The 14,751-nt window shown below is 44.0% G+C and overlaps 2 protein-coding genes across 3 annotated transcripts; one reads left to right on the top strand and one right to left on the bottom strand.

Annotated features, from left to right (window-relative positions):
- Window positions 1-995: 995 nt before the first annotated feature.
- Window positions 996-2,381, bottom strand: B3GALT6 (beta-1,3-galactosyltransferase 6). Its single transcript, XM_051786422.1, has one exon. It carries the CDS (start codon window positions 2,156-2,158, stop codon window positions 1,139-1,141), a length of 1,020 nt encoding a protein of 339 aa, XP_051642382.1. The 5' UTR covers window positions 2,159-2,381; the 3' UTR covers window positions 996-1,138.
- Window positions 2,382-2,517: 136 nt separating this feature from the next.
- Window positions 2,518-13,635, top strand: SDF4 (stromal cell derived factor 4). Of its 2 annotated transcripts, none has more exons than XM_051786419.1 (7): window positions 2,518-2,666; window positions 3,718-4,082; window positions 7,144-7,280; window positions 7,686-7,799; window positions 9,815-9,973; window positions 10,834-11,009; window positions 12,341-13,635. In XM_051786419.1, exons 2-7 carry the CDS (start codon window positions 3,775-3,777, stop codon window positions 12,515-12,517), a joined length of 1,071 nt encoding a protein of 356 aa, XP_051642379.1. In that variant the 5' UTR covers window positions 2,518-2,666; window positions 3,718-3,774; the 3' UTR covers window positions 12,518-13,635. The 2 variants fall into 2 exon arrangements, with proteins under 2 accessions (XP_051642379.1, XP_051642380.1); XM_051786420.1 differs by lacking the exon at window positions 2,518-2,666 and adding an exon at window positions 2,996-3,135.
- The last annotated feature ends 1,116 nt before the right edge of the window (window positions 13,636-14,751 follow it).

Raw genomic sequence — 14,751 nt, 5'->3', positions numbered from 1 at the left:
AGGCCCAAGAATTATTTCAGTGCAGCCACAGCTCAGGGCCACAATCACATTGATGGATGTGGCACCTGAGCAGTTAATTCAGACCTCCTGTACAATTATTTTGAGTTCCTTCACAAGGTGCTTGTTGGAGAGGAGGAGGGAATTCACCCAGGCCAGCTTTGGGCATCTAAATGTGACTTTTTACACTGAAAAGAGAGAGAAGGTTCTCAAACAGGGATTTGCAGAGTGGAGGAACCTATTTCTCTTGAGTACATAGTTTATTTCTTTTTGGACTTCCACTGCTAATCTAGATGAGAACTAATCCAGAGCAATATAAAATCTGAATTCTACAATGCCTTGCAGCAGTGTGAGATATTTACTGCTGGAAGGGAAATGTTTCCTCACACACAGTGTGAGAACCAACCCCTGAAGGCTTTGCAGAACTGTCTGCCCCTCAAAAAAAAGAGAATATATTCTCTACCTGCCCCATACCAAACTCACCCACCTTTCTAAAAGCTCTGGAGCTGCCAGATTTAATTTAGAATAATTTATGTACATGTTGACTTTAAAAACAGCAGAAAGCTTAGAGACAAGTTACACAGAAGGTCTAAGAACTCCATTCCTTGCCAGGAACACTCTCCCTTCCCCCAGCACAGGTATCCCAGGAGGGACACCCAAACTGGTCCCTTTTCCTGCCCATGCCAACAACCAGCCCTGTTCCCTCTGCAACAGCAGCTGACTTGCAGCTCTTTTACTCTTCCCAAGCTGACACTTCTTCCTGGCCAGGAAACAGCAGCAGGCTCTGTTTTCACAACCTTACAACAGCACAAAGGCCTGTCGTGATCTTTAGCAAATAAATCCTGGGAAAAATCTCCCAGCAACTTTTCTCTCCTATCCATATTTCGCCTTCAATCCTGTCACAGGAGCCTTTCCATGCTTTCTGCCACCTATTCCTGTGTTTTCTTTTAAACACCTCTCCCTCCTGCCACGTCAGCAGCTCTGGGGGAGTTTCAGGGTTTCATTGACATAACGAGCCGTGCAAAATCTCTTTTTTTTTTTTTTTTTAAGAGTAATTTGTGCCCCCTGGTTACTGGGATTCTCCCCAGGTAACAGTAACCAAGCTGCGAGTCCATCAGCACCCTTCCTTCCCTCAGGCTCTTCACGGGATGCCATCCTTCCTCTGGCAGCACTGCGAGGGGGGCACCCCCCAGTCGTACATGTAGGAAAGCCGGAGCTTAACCTCCTCCTTACAGAGCTTCCCTTCCTTAGCCAGGGTCTGGTGCTTCTCCAGCATGTCCTCGATGCTCTGCTTGTGAGTCACTATGTACTTATTGTTGCAGCCCCGCGACTTGTACTCGGTGTCGAAGCGGGGGTCGTGCACCCTCTTCACGTCGATGGGCGCCAGCCAGACCCCCAGGGACACGTCCTCGCTCTGCCACATGTTCAGGTAGTCGCTGCTGAGCCGCAGGTAGCGCACCAGGTCGGCGGAGATGACATACCCGCCGCCCAGCGCGTAGGGCAGGTAATAGTCACACAGCACCCAGGCGCTCTCCTTCCACTTCCCCCCCGACTTCACCCGGCCCCGGCCCGAGAAGAAGCCCCAGTAGAGCCGCCGCGGCTCCTTGGCTTTCAGCTCCTCCACCAGCACGTCCAGGCGCACGAAGGTGTCGTCGTCAGCCTTGAGGGCGAACTGGAAGTCCAGGTGCAGGTCGAGCCACACGTAGGTGGCCAGCACCTTGGCCGTCAGGTTCTCGTAGGAGTCGCGCAGCTCCGGCAGCAGCAGCAGGTCGCGGTGCCGGCTCTGCTCCAGCTCCAGGCTCCGCAGCTCCTCCTGCCCGAGCCCGGCCGTGCCCACCACGAAGCGGCTCCACACGCGGCCGCGCTGGGAGCGCCCTCCCGCCGCCATCCAGGTGCTGCGGATGATGCTGCGCCGCTCGCTGTACTTGGGGCCGCTCATCACCACCACGGCCACCAGGGCGCTGCCCTCGGCGCGGGGGGCGGCGGGCGGGGCGCCGCCGCGGCCCGGCTGGCTGTGGGGCAGGGCGGCGGGGGGCGCGGGCAGCGGGCGCAGCCCCTCGGAGGTGCACTTGGCGAGGTAGAGCAGCACGGCGGCGCACAGGGACAGCCCGCCGAGCCCCAGCGCCGTGCGGTGCCGGCCCAGCCGCCGCAGCGCCTTCATGGCCGCCGCGGCCCCCTCACGGAGCGCGGCCACGCCCACGCGGTTTAGGCGGGAACGGGGGGGTGTGTATGCGGAGGGGGCCGTACGGCCGCCGCGAGGGGACAAGATTCCTCGCGGGATGCTCACCGCGCTGCGCCCCGCACAGGGGGATTCACGGCTGCTCCTCGCTTTCCGCCCTTTCCCACCAACTGAGCCTTAGGAGAGGTTTCTTTCAAGAGCCGCTTTTAGGGGGTGCCGCCCCCTCTGAGGGGGAGGTGGCTCCTGCCCTCACCCAACAAGGCGGCCGCCCTCATCCAACATGGCCACCGTGGCCTCGCGCTGCGCGGTGACGTCGTTCCGCCATCTTCCTTCCTCCTCCTCTTCCTCCCCCTTCTCCTCTTCCCGCAGAGCGCCCGGGGGTCCGTGAGGGGCCGCGAGGGGCTGAGGGGCGGCCGGGCCCGCCCGGAGCCTCCCCGCGCCTCTCACGGCGCTCGGGGCCGCGTCCTCCTCCCTCCCGAGCGCTCCCCCGGTGAGTGCGGGCGGCCCCTCCCGCAGCCCCGCGGGGCTTGGGGCGTGTGGGGAGGTTGTGGCTGGGGGGGGGTTCCGGCTCTCCCGCGGTCGCGCTGTTGGATTTGGGGCGTTTTCCCTGGATTGTCCCACATATCGCAGGATATTCTGTGATTTCTGTGGTTCTGTGACAGGTCCGCCGCGGGGTTGCGCTTCCTGCCGCTGTTTCCTGCGTGTTTCCAGCTCCGCTTTCTCTTGGTATCAAATCGCTTTTCCACCACTCATCCCTCTCCAAAAAGACCTTTAATCCCTTTCTAAACAGCTGTCGTGTTGGGATCTCTGGGATATTGCTGTGCTGCCGTGGCTATTTCTTGAAGGGTGTTCCCTTCCAAAGTCCTCTGCCGGCTGAAAACCAGCACCTTAATTCCATTTATTTGTTACTTAAAGGGCTCTTTTTTACTCTCTCACAGCAAATACTTGTGTATTTCTGTGTAGGTCCTTCCTAATTTATACTTCCGTGTAGTTTTTACTACACATAGTATACATATTATACATATTATATATATTTATTTAATGTATATATATTACATATATTTTTATAGTGTACATGTATTATGATGTAGTATATTCATGCCTCTGTGTAGTTTTTTTATACTTATATATTTATATTCTGTGTAGTTTTTTATACTTACATCTTTGTATTCTGTGTAGTTTTTTATACTTATATCTTTGTATTCTGTGTAATTTTTTTATACTCATATATTTGTATTCTGTGTAATTTTTTTATACTCATATATTTGTATTCTGTGTAATTTTTTTATAGTCATATATTTATGTTCTGTGTAATTTTTTATAGTCATATATTTATGTTCTGTGTAGTTTTTTATACTTATATACCTGTGTGTAGTTTTTTATACTTATATACCTGTGTGTAGTTTTTTATACTTTTTATACTTTTATATATTTATAGTTGTGTGTAGGTTCTTCTGAATTTTAGTTGTTTATTATTTCTTATTATTCGTGTCCTCACGTTCCAGAGTTTAACTGATATGTTTTCTCCTTTTTGTTTTTAGATCATTTAACCCCCAGTAATTTCGTCAGCCAGTATTTTAAATTAAAAAAAGGACAAAATGATGTCGAGACAAGCCTTCCTGTGCAGTTTGGGCTCTCTGTATTTGTCCCTCCTGTTCATCTTCCTCCTCATGGATGTTTATGCCAGGCCTGCAAATAATTCTGTGCTCAAGGAGAAAGCGGCTGAGGGGAAGGATGAGAACGAGATCCTGCCCCCAGACCACCTGAACGGGGTCAAAATGGAGATGGACGGGCACCTGAACAAAGAATTCCATCAGGAGGTTTTCCTGGGAAAAGAGATGGAGGAGTTTGAGGAGGATTCAGAGCCCAGAAGAAACAGGAAGAAGCTGATGGTCATTTTTTCAAAGTGAGTCGGGTGGTGCCAAGAGCAGGGAAAGAGTGAAAATTGGAGGGGTTTCCTGTAATATTGAAAAATTACAATGATGAAGGGGGGAAAACCTCACCCTTTAAGTGCTGTGTTTGTGTTTTGAAGGGGTTAAAGACCCAGGAATTCAGCAATCCAAATGAAATGAGGTGTTAACAAAGGCAGTTCCTCACAATTCAGAAAAAGAGAGGGTGAAAAGATTAAAGTTTTCTTTTAGAGCTTTTTAAAAAAGTTCATCTATTTCTTTACTTGGTATAAAAATATTTACTTTAAGACCTTTCCTAAAGCACTTTTTGGTCTGGGTCAGATGTTTGGAGGTCAGTTATTGTGCTGGAGATCAAACCCAGGGTGTGTTTTTAGACACAAGGTGGCACAATTGGCTTTATTTGTATTTTTGAATGAAGGATTAATTTCCTTAGAGCAGCTCAAGTTACATTGGTGCCCTTAATGCTGCTGATTCCACGAGTTTTATTTTAATTTAGGGTGGAATCCTTTATTATGTCTGTTATTCACTCACTTCACTGGTAGGATATTTAAAAATATTAAGATTTCTTTGCTGTTTTACATCTATTGGAAACATTGTTAGTAATTTGGGAAGGACAGTTTACTAACTCTTTAATTTCTGCCTGTTTGTTATGAAAGAGGTTTCTTAGGAAGCTTAAATTAATTGGATTTAAGATCAATTCCATTCAGATCCTTAAAATTACATTCCCTCAGATGATCAGCTTAAAAATGTAGGGAAGCATTTTGGGGGCTCTGATTGCTTTCTAAACATCCTCCTAAAGGCTAAAAGAGAAATCCTGGGAAACTTGTGTGAAAATCCAAAATCCTGGGCTTCCAGATCTTCTGGAATTGCTGTTGGAAGGCACAAAGACAATGAGATTCCTCAGGGGCTAAATAGGGTAAAATAGTCAATTCAAAGCATAAATTATTGTCTAATAGGAGTAGTGAAAATAAAGTTGGGACATGAAAGAATTGCTTCCCAACCTGTGATTTTTCCAGGCAAGTTCCATGTGACTGAAGCAGTTGGTAATTGTGTTTTGCTTCCTGGTGTCCTCCCTGAAATCATCCTTTGGATGAAACACAAACCAGCTCTGAAGTGATTTATGGGCTTGAAAAAAAAAAAATTGGCATTTTTGGGGCTCTGGGTGAGACCTGGAAGTGGGTTCTTGATAATGGACCTTCTGGAAGGTGGCCACAAAAATCTGATTTTTTTTTCATGGCTTGTGGTTGAGAAACTGGGCTACAAGTGGCTTATTTTTCTTTTATCCATATGTAATATAACCCTCACTGTAGGAAAAAGTCAGTTATCCTACAAAGTGCCCACTTGTTTCTTACTCAGAGGTGCCACCTGTGTGCTTTCAGGACCTAAATGAGCAATAAATGGGATGTTTGTTCCCTCCCTCTGCAGTTATGGGGTGATTTAGGTGGAAAGTACAGCTTGGAAGTAGAAAGTTTGATAGCTTTGATCTAAGGAAACCAAATGTTAAACGTTGAGGGGGGGGAAATGCTCTGGTTTAGTCTCATTTTTATTGTACCTGGTGGGTGCAAAATCACCATCTTCTTGCTCTTGTCACCAACACTGATATTTATATATTTAAATATAGCCCTGACATGATATTTAAACCCCTCTCATAACAGTTTTATTGTGTTTTATAAGACTGGGCTTGTTCTTTGGCTCAAGCTTTTAACATTTAGTTGACATTTAAAGGCAAATCACTTGGGTTTCAGTGATGACACTTCAGTGATAGAGAGATAACAAAACAAGAGTCGAGCTGGGGCTTTTTATTATGTTTGGGGTTTGTTTTTTTCAATTGAACCAGAGTGGTTTTGGTGTGCCTTAAATAGATCCTTGCCTCTCAAATGTTAGTGGTGGCTTTTCAGTTGTAACTGTTTTGAATAAATATTTAAAGGTGTGCTCAAAAAAAAAAAAAACCCTCCAAAGTGGCAAATTAGTGACTTTGTGTTTGCTCTTCATCCATAGTTTTTATATTCTGAATGAAATCAGCATTAATGGAATTGGAAAGCAGTTACTGGTGGCACATTGAGGAAAACAGGATTGTCAGGTTGGATTTTTCCTGGTTAATTTTAGTCAGAAAAAAAGCACATCCTTGGACAAAGCAGAGCCAGACAACTTGGAAACCTCGTGGAGAACAAGTGTTAAATGTGTTCAGAATTAAAAACTCTCAGCTGTAACATGTTCCCAGAGCTGGAGGTGTAACAGAGGAAACTTGCTTTAGTAGGGTTAATTCCACTTAAACTATTTTATAGTTTGTAGTATTTTTAAAGTACAAGTTTATTCATGTTTATTCACGTTTATTCAAGTTTATTCATGTATTTTCATTGTTTGGGGTGAACACAGAGTTGATCTGGGCAGATACAGGGAGGCAGCTCAGCAATAAACCTCAGAGAGCTTGGAATATTAAAGGGAAAAAGGGCTTGGAAAGACAAATGGAGAGGGAATTCTTGGCTGAGAGAACTTTGGAGAAGTGTTTGCAATTAGTGAAAGCCTGAAGCTGCTGGCAGCTGACAGCTCTGCACCAAAGGAAATGAGCCAATATTCCATTTGTGATGAGCTGTGGTTTCCTCCCTGTGAAAAATTGCCTCAGAAACATAAATGGGAGTTGACTTGAGCAGAATGTGAGTTAACTTGACCGAAACATGAGTTAATTTACAGGGAAGTGAAGGGTGGCTGAATGGGTTTCACTGAGGGGTAACCAAATGTTGCAGTTCCTTTAATTAGGCAATAAATTGCTCACTTCCTGCTTGTTACTCTGGAGTTCCAACAATGTGCAGCTTCTCAGAGGGGGTTGTAAATGTTCTCAGCCTGCTGAATAAAGCAATTAATTTAGAATCTAAAAATAGATTGCACCTTTCCCTCCTCGGTCCTTAAATCTTGGACAAAGTAGAGCCAGACAGCTTGGAAAGCTCGTGGAGAAAAAGTGGATGTGCAGAGCCTTTAGATGTGTTCAGGATTAAAAACTCTCAGCTGTAACATGTTCCCAGAGTTGGAGGTGTAACAGAGGCTTTGTCCTTTCTCCAGGGTGGATATCAATAATGATAAAAAGATTGGAGCCAAGGAGATGCAGCGCTGGATCATGGAAAAGACGGATGAACACTTCCAGGAGGCCGTGGAAGAGAACAAAATGCACTTCAGAGCTGTGGACCCCGATGGGGACGGTAAGAGGAGCCATTCCTGCCACCTCCTGGTGTCCAGAACTACTCAGAGGTGCTGTGCCAACATCCCAAATCCCTTTGGGCTGCCCACAATCCCAAGTTTTTCATTCCTGTGCCCCAGCCCGTGGCTCTGAGCTCACTGCTCTGTCGTGTCACTTGTGGGCAGAGGGCACTGGAACAAGAGGCTCTGTGGGGATGGGGTGACAACAGTGACATCACTGATTGTTTCCACAGAGCCCAGACAACAAGAAAAGTGAAATCAGGTGAGAGTTTTCACCTTGCCATTCATAAATCTCAGTCTGCTGCTCGGGCTGGACCAAAAGCTTTGGGACGAGTTGGTTTTTTAGTCACAAGTTGATCATTTTTAACCCTCTTGTGTCATGCCTGACATCTGTCTCCTCCTTACAGGCCACGTGTCCTGGGATGAATATAAAGTTAAATTCCTGGCAAGTAAAGGCTTCAATGAAAAAGAAATTGCTGAGAAGATCAAAAACAACGAAGAGCTGAAAATAGATGAAGAAAGTAAGTGCAGACTGGGGGGTGTTGGTTTTTCTGTTCTGTTCTTAAAACCTGAATGTCAAAACTGTTCCTAATAGGAGAGGAATGCTTTGGTTGTTCTGCTTGTACACAAATATAGGATGTGGGAGTCATAAAACAGAAATCCTACGTTCTTTCCAGCTGGAACATGCCATAAAAATGGCAAATTTTAGCAGGAATCTCCCTGCTCCCTGACTCAGGAAGGGTTTAAATTTACCATTGATTAAAACACGAAGCTTTTGCCTTTCCCTGCAGGAATTAGTCACTGAAAATCGAGTTTATGTGACACTTTCCACTGATCAAAAAGCAACTGAGATGCAAATGGGAGCAGGGAAAACACCTGGGCAGTGTGGTTGGGGTGCAGTTTACAGGAATGCTCATCAGATAACACAGCTGCTGAGTCAGGCAAGTGTCTGCAGCAGCACTTCTCTACCTGTGCTACCCAGCCTTATTTGGGAAAATCAAATTACTGATCTGCAGCTGCCTGGGCTGAGAGGCAAAGCTGAGGCTTGGGCTCTAAAGCAGCATAAAAGTGCTTTTTTGGGGGGTCTGTTAAAAAAAAAACACCAGGATGTTCAGAGCTTAAGGCCTGTTCTGAGCCTTGAGCAGGAGCACGGGACAGTTTGGATGCCAGGCCAAAATTAAGGGCACCACTTGAATTAATTGATGCAGATAACATCAATTTTAGCTGGTGATTGACAGTTTTAATTTAGTTTTAATTTCATTTAAGACTAAGGCAAAGGGAGTTGATTTAGGACTTCTCACATTTGGGATTGACTACCTTGGAAAACCATAAATTATTCTGAGTTAACTGTGTCCTTGATATAACTAAAACTTGCCAGTTACAAACCTGCCCAAGATTATTAAATATCTTCATATTAAGACTGAAGGATTTCTTTACTCTTCACAGGAATATTCACTGAAAACTTCACTCTAAATTCCAACTCTCAGCTCAACAAATGCAGATGTTGGGGTGGTTTTTCCTCTTGTAACTCAGCAACCAAAAGCCTTCAGGAGTTATTAAAGCCAGTTTGTTAAATTAAATTAAAAAATGATAATCTGAAGGTTTTCAGAAGGTTTTTAAAGTTTTGAACTCACAAAGTTTTAAATTGTTAAAGCGTTCAGGAGTTATTTAAGACTATTAAATGAAATAAAAAAAATTATTAAGTGAAATTTAAAAATTTATTTTATTAAATAAAAAATATTTGTTAAATAAAAATATTTATTAAATTAAAAATATTTATTAAATTAAAAATATTTATTAAATTAAAAATATTTATTAAATTAAAAATATTTATTAAATAAAAATATTTGTTAAATAAAAATATATATTGAATTAAAATATATATTGAATAAAAATATATATTGAATAAAAATATTGAATAAAATATTTATTAAATAAAAAAATTAAAAAATATCTGAGTGATGAATAACACTCAGAGTGTTGAAAACTTACTGAAAGCAAAGACTTCAGACTTGTGTTTCAGGGTGTTTGCAGGTAGCAGGGAGTGCTACAGGCAGAGTTTTTTCCAGTGTGTCATTTAGAAAATGCCTACCCGAGACAAAGAATACTCTGGGCAGGTATTTCTTTTCCTGTGGCTCTGCTCAGGCCCAAATTCATGCTGTGTGGGTTTGATTTCAGCTCAGATGTGTGGTTTTAGCAGAAACCCCGGGGGGTAAATTCTGATTCTCAGTCGAGTCAGGAAAAAACTTCACTGCAGTGGTTGTGTGCACGGGGAGAGATGAAAGGAGTGGGATTGTCAAATGAAATGAAATGAAAGGAGAGAGAAGTAAAAGGATTTTTTGCTGCTGATTTCTCTGTTGGTTCACAGGAACTTCGACTTGCATTTGCTCTTTGCAGCAAAAATGTTTCCTTTGTGTTAAATTACTGAGACACAGGGAGGGTTTTGGCTCGTGGAGCATCCACCGAGTGTCAGGGCAAGGTGGATTTTAAATGAGATTGAACGTGACAGCAACTTGAAATGTGGTTAAATTTGCAGCCCAGGAAGTTTTAGACAACCTGAAGGATCGGTGGTACCAGGCTGACAACCCCCCTCCTGACCTGCTGTTGAACGAGGAGGAATTCCTGTCCTTCCTGCACCCCGAGCACAGCAGGGGGATGCTGAAGTTCATGGTGAAAGAAATCATCCGGGATCTGGGTATGGAATTCTCCAGGGCCTTCCTGGGAGCTGCTTCCCTGCACACCAGTTCATTTCCCTGTCAATTAACTCACACTCTGCTCAAGTTCACTCACATTATGTCTCTGAGGAAATTTTTCACAGGGAGGAAACCACAGCTCATCACAGATGGAATTTTGGGTGGTTATTGCAGTGCCAGGGGTCAGGCTGGGATTCTGGCATGTCTGGTTTGCTCATCTTCTGATGTGATAAGTAAAAAAAAAAAACAAGCTGTTAACACAAATCCTGCAGTTGTCTCAAGGCTAAGTTGGGTCTCTGGTTGTTAAAAACCAGAACATTAGAAAGATACTCTGAGTAGGAACATTAAAGGTGCTCTGAGTAGGAACATTAAAGGTGCTCTGAGTAGGAACATTAAAGGTGCTCTGAGTAGGAACATTAAAGGTGCTCTGAGTACTTCATACAAAGCAAAACAGCTTCTACTCCTTCAGCTTCTGCTTCTTCACTGCTTCACACAAAGCTCTGCTGCTGCAGGGTCATTGGAGCAATAGTAGAAAAGGTTTGCTGAGCATTAAATACTATAAACCACATTGATATGAAATGTTAAATATTATAAAACACCTTGATATGAAGGTTTCATGAGGAGGGCATTGACTGCTCTGCACTCCCCTAGTCCAGCAGCCCTGTCACAATCGGGACTTCCACTCAGAAAAGTGGAAATAAATGGTTGAGTTTTCCAAGAAATTGTGTTTTTTAATTCAGAAGTGTTGGTACCTGAGTGCAGTGAGGACTGCTCAGAGCAGGCAGCCTGTCCCAGGGAGGTTTTATCATTTTTAATGGGCATTAAGCCAATACTTCTGAGTTCTTTGGTGGTTCTTTTGTAGATCAGGATGGAGATAAGAAGCTCACCCTCTCCGAGTTCATCTCCTTACCTGTTGGCACCGTGGAGAACCAGCAGGCTCAGGACATTGATGATGACTGGGTCAAGGACAGGAGGAAGGAGTTTGAGGAGGTCATTGATGCCAACCACGATGGGATTGTCACCATGGAAGAGCTGGAGGTGAGTTTCCTGATCATTAAACCCCAACAGTTTCAAAACACACCGTTGAAACAGCTGGAGAGATCCCAAAATCCCAAAATATTCCAATTAATAGCACAACCCCCTGGGTTATAGTGCTCTGTGGGGCTTGCAGGTGCTGTTATGATTTTAGTTCAAGAGGAGGGGGAGTTTTCTTAACCAAACTGTTATTCAGGGCTTTGCTTTGAGGGTTTTTTTGTCACACACAACACACTGGTGAGTGTTTTTTTGGGGTGCCTGAAAGCAGCCCTGGATTTCCTCAGGTGAGCTGGGCACAGAGTCACTGTGACTCAGACTTTCAGTTGCAAAAGGAGTAACTGCCAACCTAGAGATTCTTTGGGGGGGGGGGGGAAAACCCCAGCAAAATAAAAGAAAGCAAAAAAAAAAAACCCCAGTGCCCAACAAACACTGGGGCCCTTGGAAAGAGGGGGGTGTTTTTCTTCTTTAAAAACCCAAATGATTTTCAAGAGTGGAACAAACACAGCTTTGAAAAGAGCAGAGAGCTCTTGTCTTTTAGGCTGTTTTTCTTTTTTAAAAGTTGTTATTTTCAAGTGTGGATTCTAGTTTGGGGCCTTTTCTTTTTTTTTTTTTTACTGCAAGAAGAACTACTCTATTACTTTTTTCTCTCCCCAAGGCTGTTAAAGTTGAGATGGATGTTGGATGAATGTTAAAGTCCCTCACCTTCTCAGTGTGCAAATATTTGGATATAGATACTTGGTAGTGTGGATAAATTGTTATATGGACAGTTTTATGGTATTTTATGGATATATGGACAATTTTATGACCTTTTTACTGAGAATTTTCTTCTAAAAATAACTCTTCTACCTGTGAAGTCTTTATGTACTTACACATCTGTCACATATTCTGGGGAGAAATGAATCTTGACTCTTCTAACTTTTAATTAAGTGCCCCACCTGAGACCTTTGAATTTATTTTACCTCAGGTGAAGGGGCAAAATGCTTTCATTCTGAGCTTTCTGACCTCTGCAGTGTGGTTTAAAATGGCCCAAATTAAACATATCCTCAAAAAAACATTGTCTCCAGAAACAGGAGAATTTAGAATTTTGAATTGGGGTGAATTCTGAATTTGAAGTTGCTCATTTGGTTTGAAGCCAAAATGTCAAAAATATTTCTATTGGCATAAGCTGAGAGGAAAAAGAGCTGGGACAACGTTCTTGGCTCCTGGAGATCAGTGCCAGGAGCTTCTCCCAGGATTTGGGAAGGGTGGTGTGGGTGAAGTCCACACAGAACCAAAATTCCTCGTTCCGCCGTGTGGGAAAGCGAATTCCAAAGCTCCTCCTCCCTGTTTTTCAGGAATACATGGATCCCATGAACGAGTACAACGCCCTCAACGAGGCCAAGCAGATGATTGCAGTGGCAGATGAGAATCAAAACCACCACCTGGAGCTGGAGGAGATCCTGAAATACAGCGAATATTTCACCGGCAGCAAACTCATGGACTACGCCCGCAACGTCCACGAGGAATTCTGACCCTGCTCGCTCCTCCAGAGCCCTCAAGCACTTTCTGGCTTTCAAAAAAAAAAAGAGAGAGGGGGAAAAAAAAAAGCCCCAAAACCAGACAGAAAGTTCCTTTGCTGCTAATCTGTGTCCTTTGCCTCCGGTGTGTTGTCCCAGACTTCCAACCTTCCGTCCGTCCACGGGATCTTGCTGCCTTTGGGGTGAGGGGAAACCAGGCCAGGAAGAGTGGGAAAGGTCCTGGAATACCTCAGTTCCCCCCTGGATTGGGCAGGAATTCCAGCTGAAGTTGGGCAGATCGTGTTTGGGGGAGGCTTCTGAAATATTTCACTCGTGGCCCTCGTAGCTGCTGATCCCTGGGAATCCCAGATAACAGGGGGATGGGGGGTTTTTGGGAAGGGAGTGGCAGTTCCAAGGCATGTTCTGACCTCCTGGGAATACCCACGGGATATTCCACTGATCTCCCAGTGTTTTCTCAGCCTAGTTGGGAATTTAATCCACGTTTTCCCCCCATCACTCAGTTATCCTTCAGGACCGTGGGGAGGAATTCATTTTAAAGGTTCCACAGAAGCTTTTTTGCATCTACCTGAAAATAAACCTGGTTGTAGCATACCAGGCTTTGTGCTGGGGGGAGATGGGGGAGAATTCAAATTATGGCTGAAAAAAAAATCAGATTTTTGCTCTAAAATGAAACCAAGAGGGGAAAGTTTCTGTCTTGGTCAGAGAACTCCTTGCTCAGACTGGTAAAATCAGTTGTCCCTGTGCAAACTGGAGCTGAATTGGAGGTGCTGAAGGGGTGGAATTCCAGGATTTGCTTTGGAACTGTGCATACTTGGGAAGCCCTTGGGTCAGCCTGGCTCTGGGTAAATCTCGGAGAGCATCTTGGCTCACATCCACTCCTGCAAAAACAGAACAGTTATTTTTACTCTGGTTCCATCTTTACTGTAAAAAAAAGAAAACCCCTCTTTCTGAAGGGTTCCTGCAAGTGAGATGTTATATTTGATTAAATTTATTCTCTTAATATAATGTAAATATAAGTGTTGCCGGTTCTGTTTCACTCTTCCTTCTCTTTAGTCTTTATTTTTTTTTGTTTGTTTTATTAAATGGCTTGTATAAGAGTCTTTTTATATCCATATTTCTCTTTTTTCTCTTTTTTTTTTTTTTCCCCATCAAATATTTTTCTCCCTTTGGAAACAGTGCTGGGTTCAGGTTTGTGGGGAAAAATGAGAGAAATTAAAATACAATTTTAAAAATGGAAGAGAGGGATAAATTCCATTGATAACCTCTCATTAAAACGAGCTTAAAGACAGAAATTTTAGTAATATCAGTTGATAAATGTGTGTCCTGAACTTTGGCTGTTAATATATGCCAAGATCATTAAAATTTGGGAATTAGATGATGCTTAAACCACCTTAATTAACCTGACAACATGAGCAGGGAACCCCTTGGAAAAGGGATCCACCAGGTTATTTCTGGCTTGGAATGTTAGGTTCAAACTATTCCAAGTTTGTCAGGAAACTTCTTTTTAAGAATTCAGGTATTTTATATGTGTTTTTATATTTTGTATTTGATATTAATAATTTCTGTTGGGCTCGGGATGATCCCGAAATGGGCAGAGGTTTGGCTGCTCCCTGCCTGCAGTGAGCAGGGAAAGGGGACTTTGGGAAAGAAAGATTTCAAGCTATAGCTACTTTTCCATAGGGATTGTCTTCCCAAATCCTTGGAGAACAGGAGAAGTAGTAAAACAGTTGCTGTTTTGCCTCTCCCAGAAATTTAGGAGAGAAGAGAGAAGTGGCAGCTCTGGATAAATCCCACCGGGATGTCGCCATCCAGCCTTCCCAAACCCTGCAGGAAAACTGCAATTCCAGGATTCCTGGTGTTCCAAGCAAGTCTCCTTTACTCCTCTGGCTGTGACTTGGGAAGCCTGGCTGTGGTTTTTAATCTAAATTAAATCTAAATCAGAGATTTGCTCCCTGTGGGGTGTCTTTGCTCCAATCTCGGGAAGACCGAAAATTTCATTCCAGCAGGAAAAGCAGGGATGGAAGAGGCTGAGCAGCTCCCTGGCATCTCAGCCGTGCCCCCACCTGACACCAACAGGCAGAAAAAGCAGGGAACACATTAAGAATTATTAAATTTAATTGTTTGGTCTCTCAGAATTTGACTCGTTTGGGCAAGGAATGAAATTTTCAGCCTTCCCGAGACTGGAGCGAAAAGCCCGAGCGAAGGATTTCACTCCTTGCCCAGACGAG

This window comes from Manacus candei, unplaced genomic scaffold (assembly GCF_025592945.1).
Source record: "Manacus candei isolate 608988 ecotype Guabito, Panama unplaced genomic scaffold, ASM2559294v1 h1tg000022l, whole genome shotgun sequence".
Classification (NCBI taxonomy): domain Eukaryota; kingdom Metazoa; phylum Chordata; class Aves; order Passeriformes; family Pipridae; genus Manacus; species Manacus candei.
Note: the sequence above shows the minus strand (reverse complement) of the source record. Positions and strands in the feature narration are given on the sequence as shown.

What these genes read in the sequence shown, in the direction of transcription:
- B3GALT6 (XM_051786422.1), bottom strand. Translation starts at nt 2,158, where the DNA reads ATGAAGGCGCTGCGGCGGCTGGGCCGGCACCGCACGGCGCTGGGGCTC.
- SDF4 (XM_051786419.1), top strand. Translation starts at nt 3,775, where the DNA reads ATGATGTCGAGACAAGCCTTCCTGTGCAGTTTGGGCTCTCTGTATTTG. An exon ending in TGTGGACCCCGATGGGGACG is followed by an intron (nt 7,281 to 7,685) that starts GTAAGAGGAGCC and finishes TCCTCCTTACAG; the next exon opens with GCCACGTGTCCTGGGATGAA. An exon ending in TCACCATGGAAGAGCTGGAG is followed by an intron (nt 11,010 to 12,340) that starts GTGAGTTTCCTG and finishes CCTGTTTTTCAG; the next exon opens with GAATACATGGATCCCATGAA.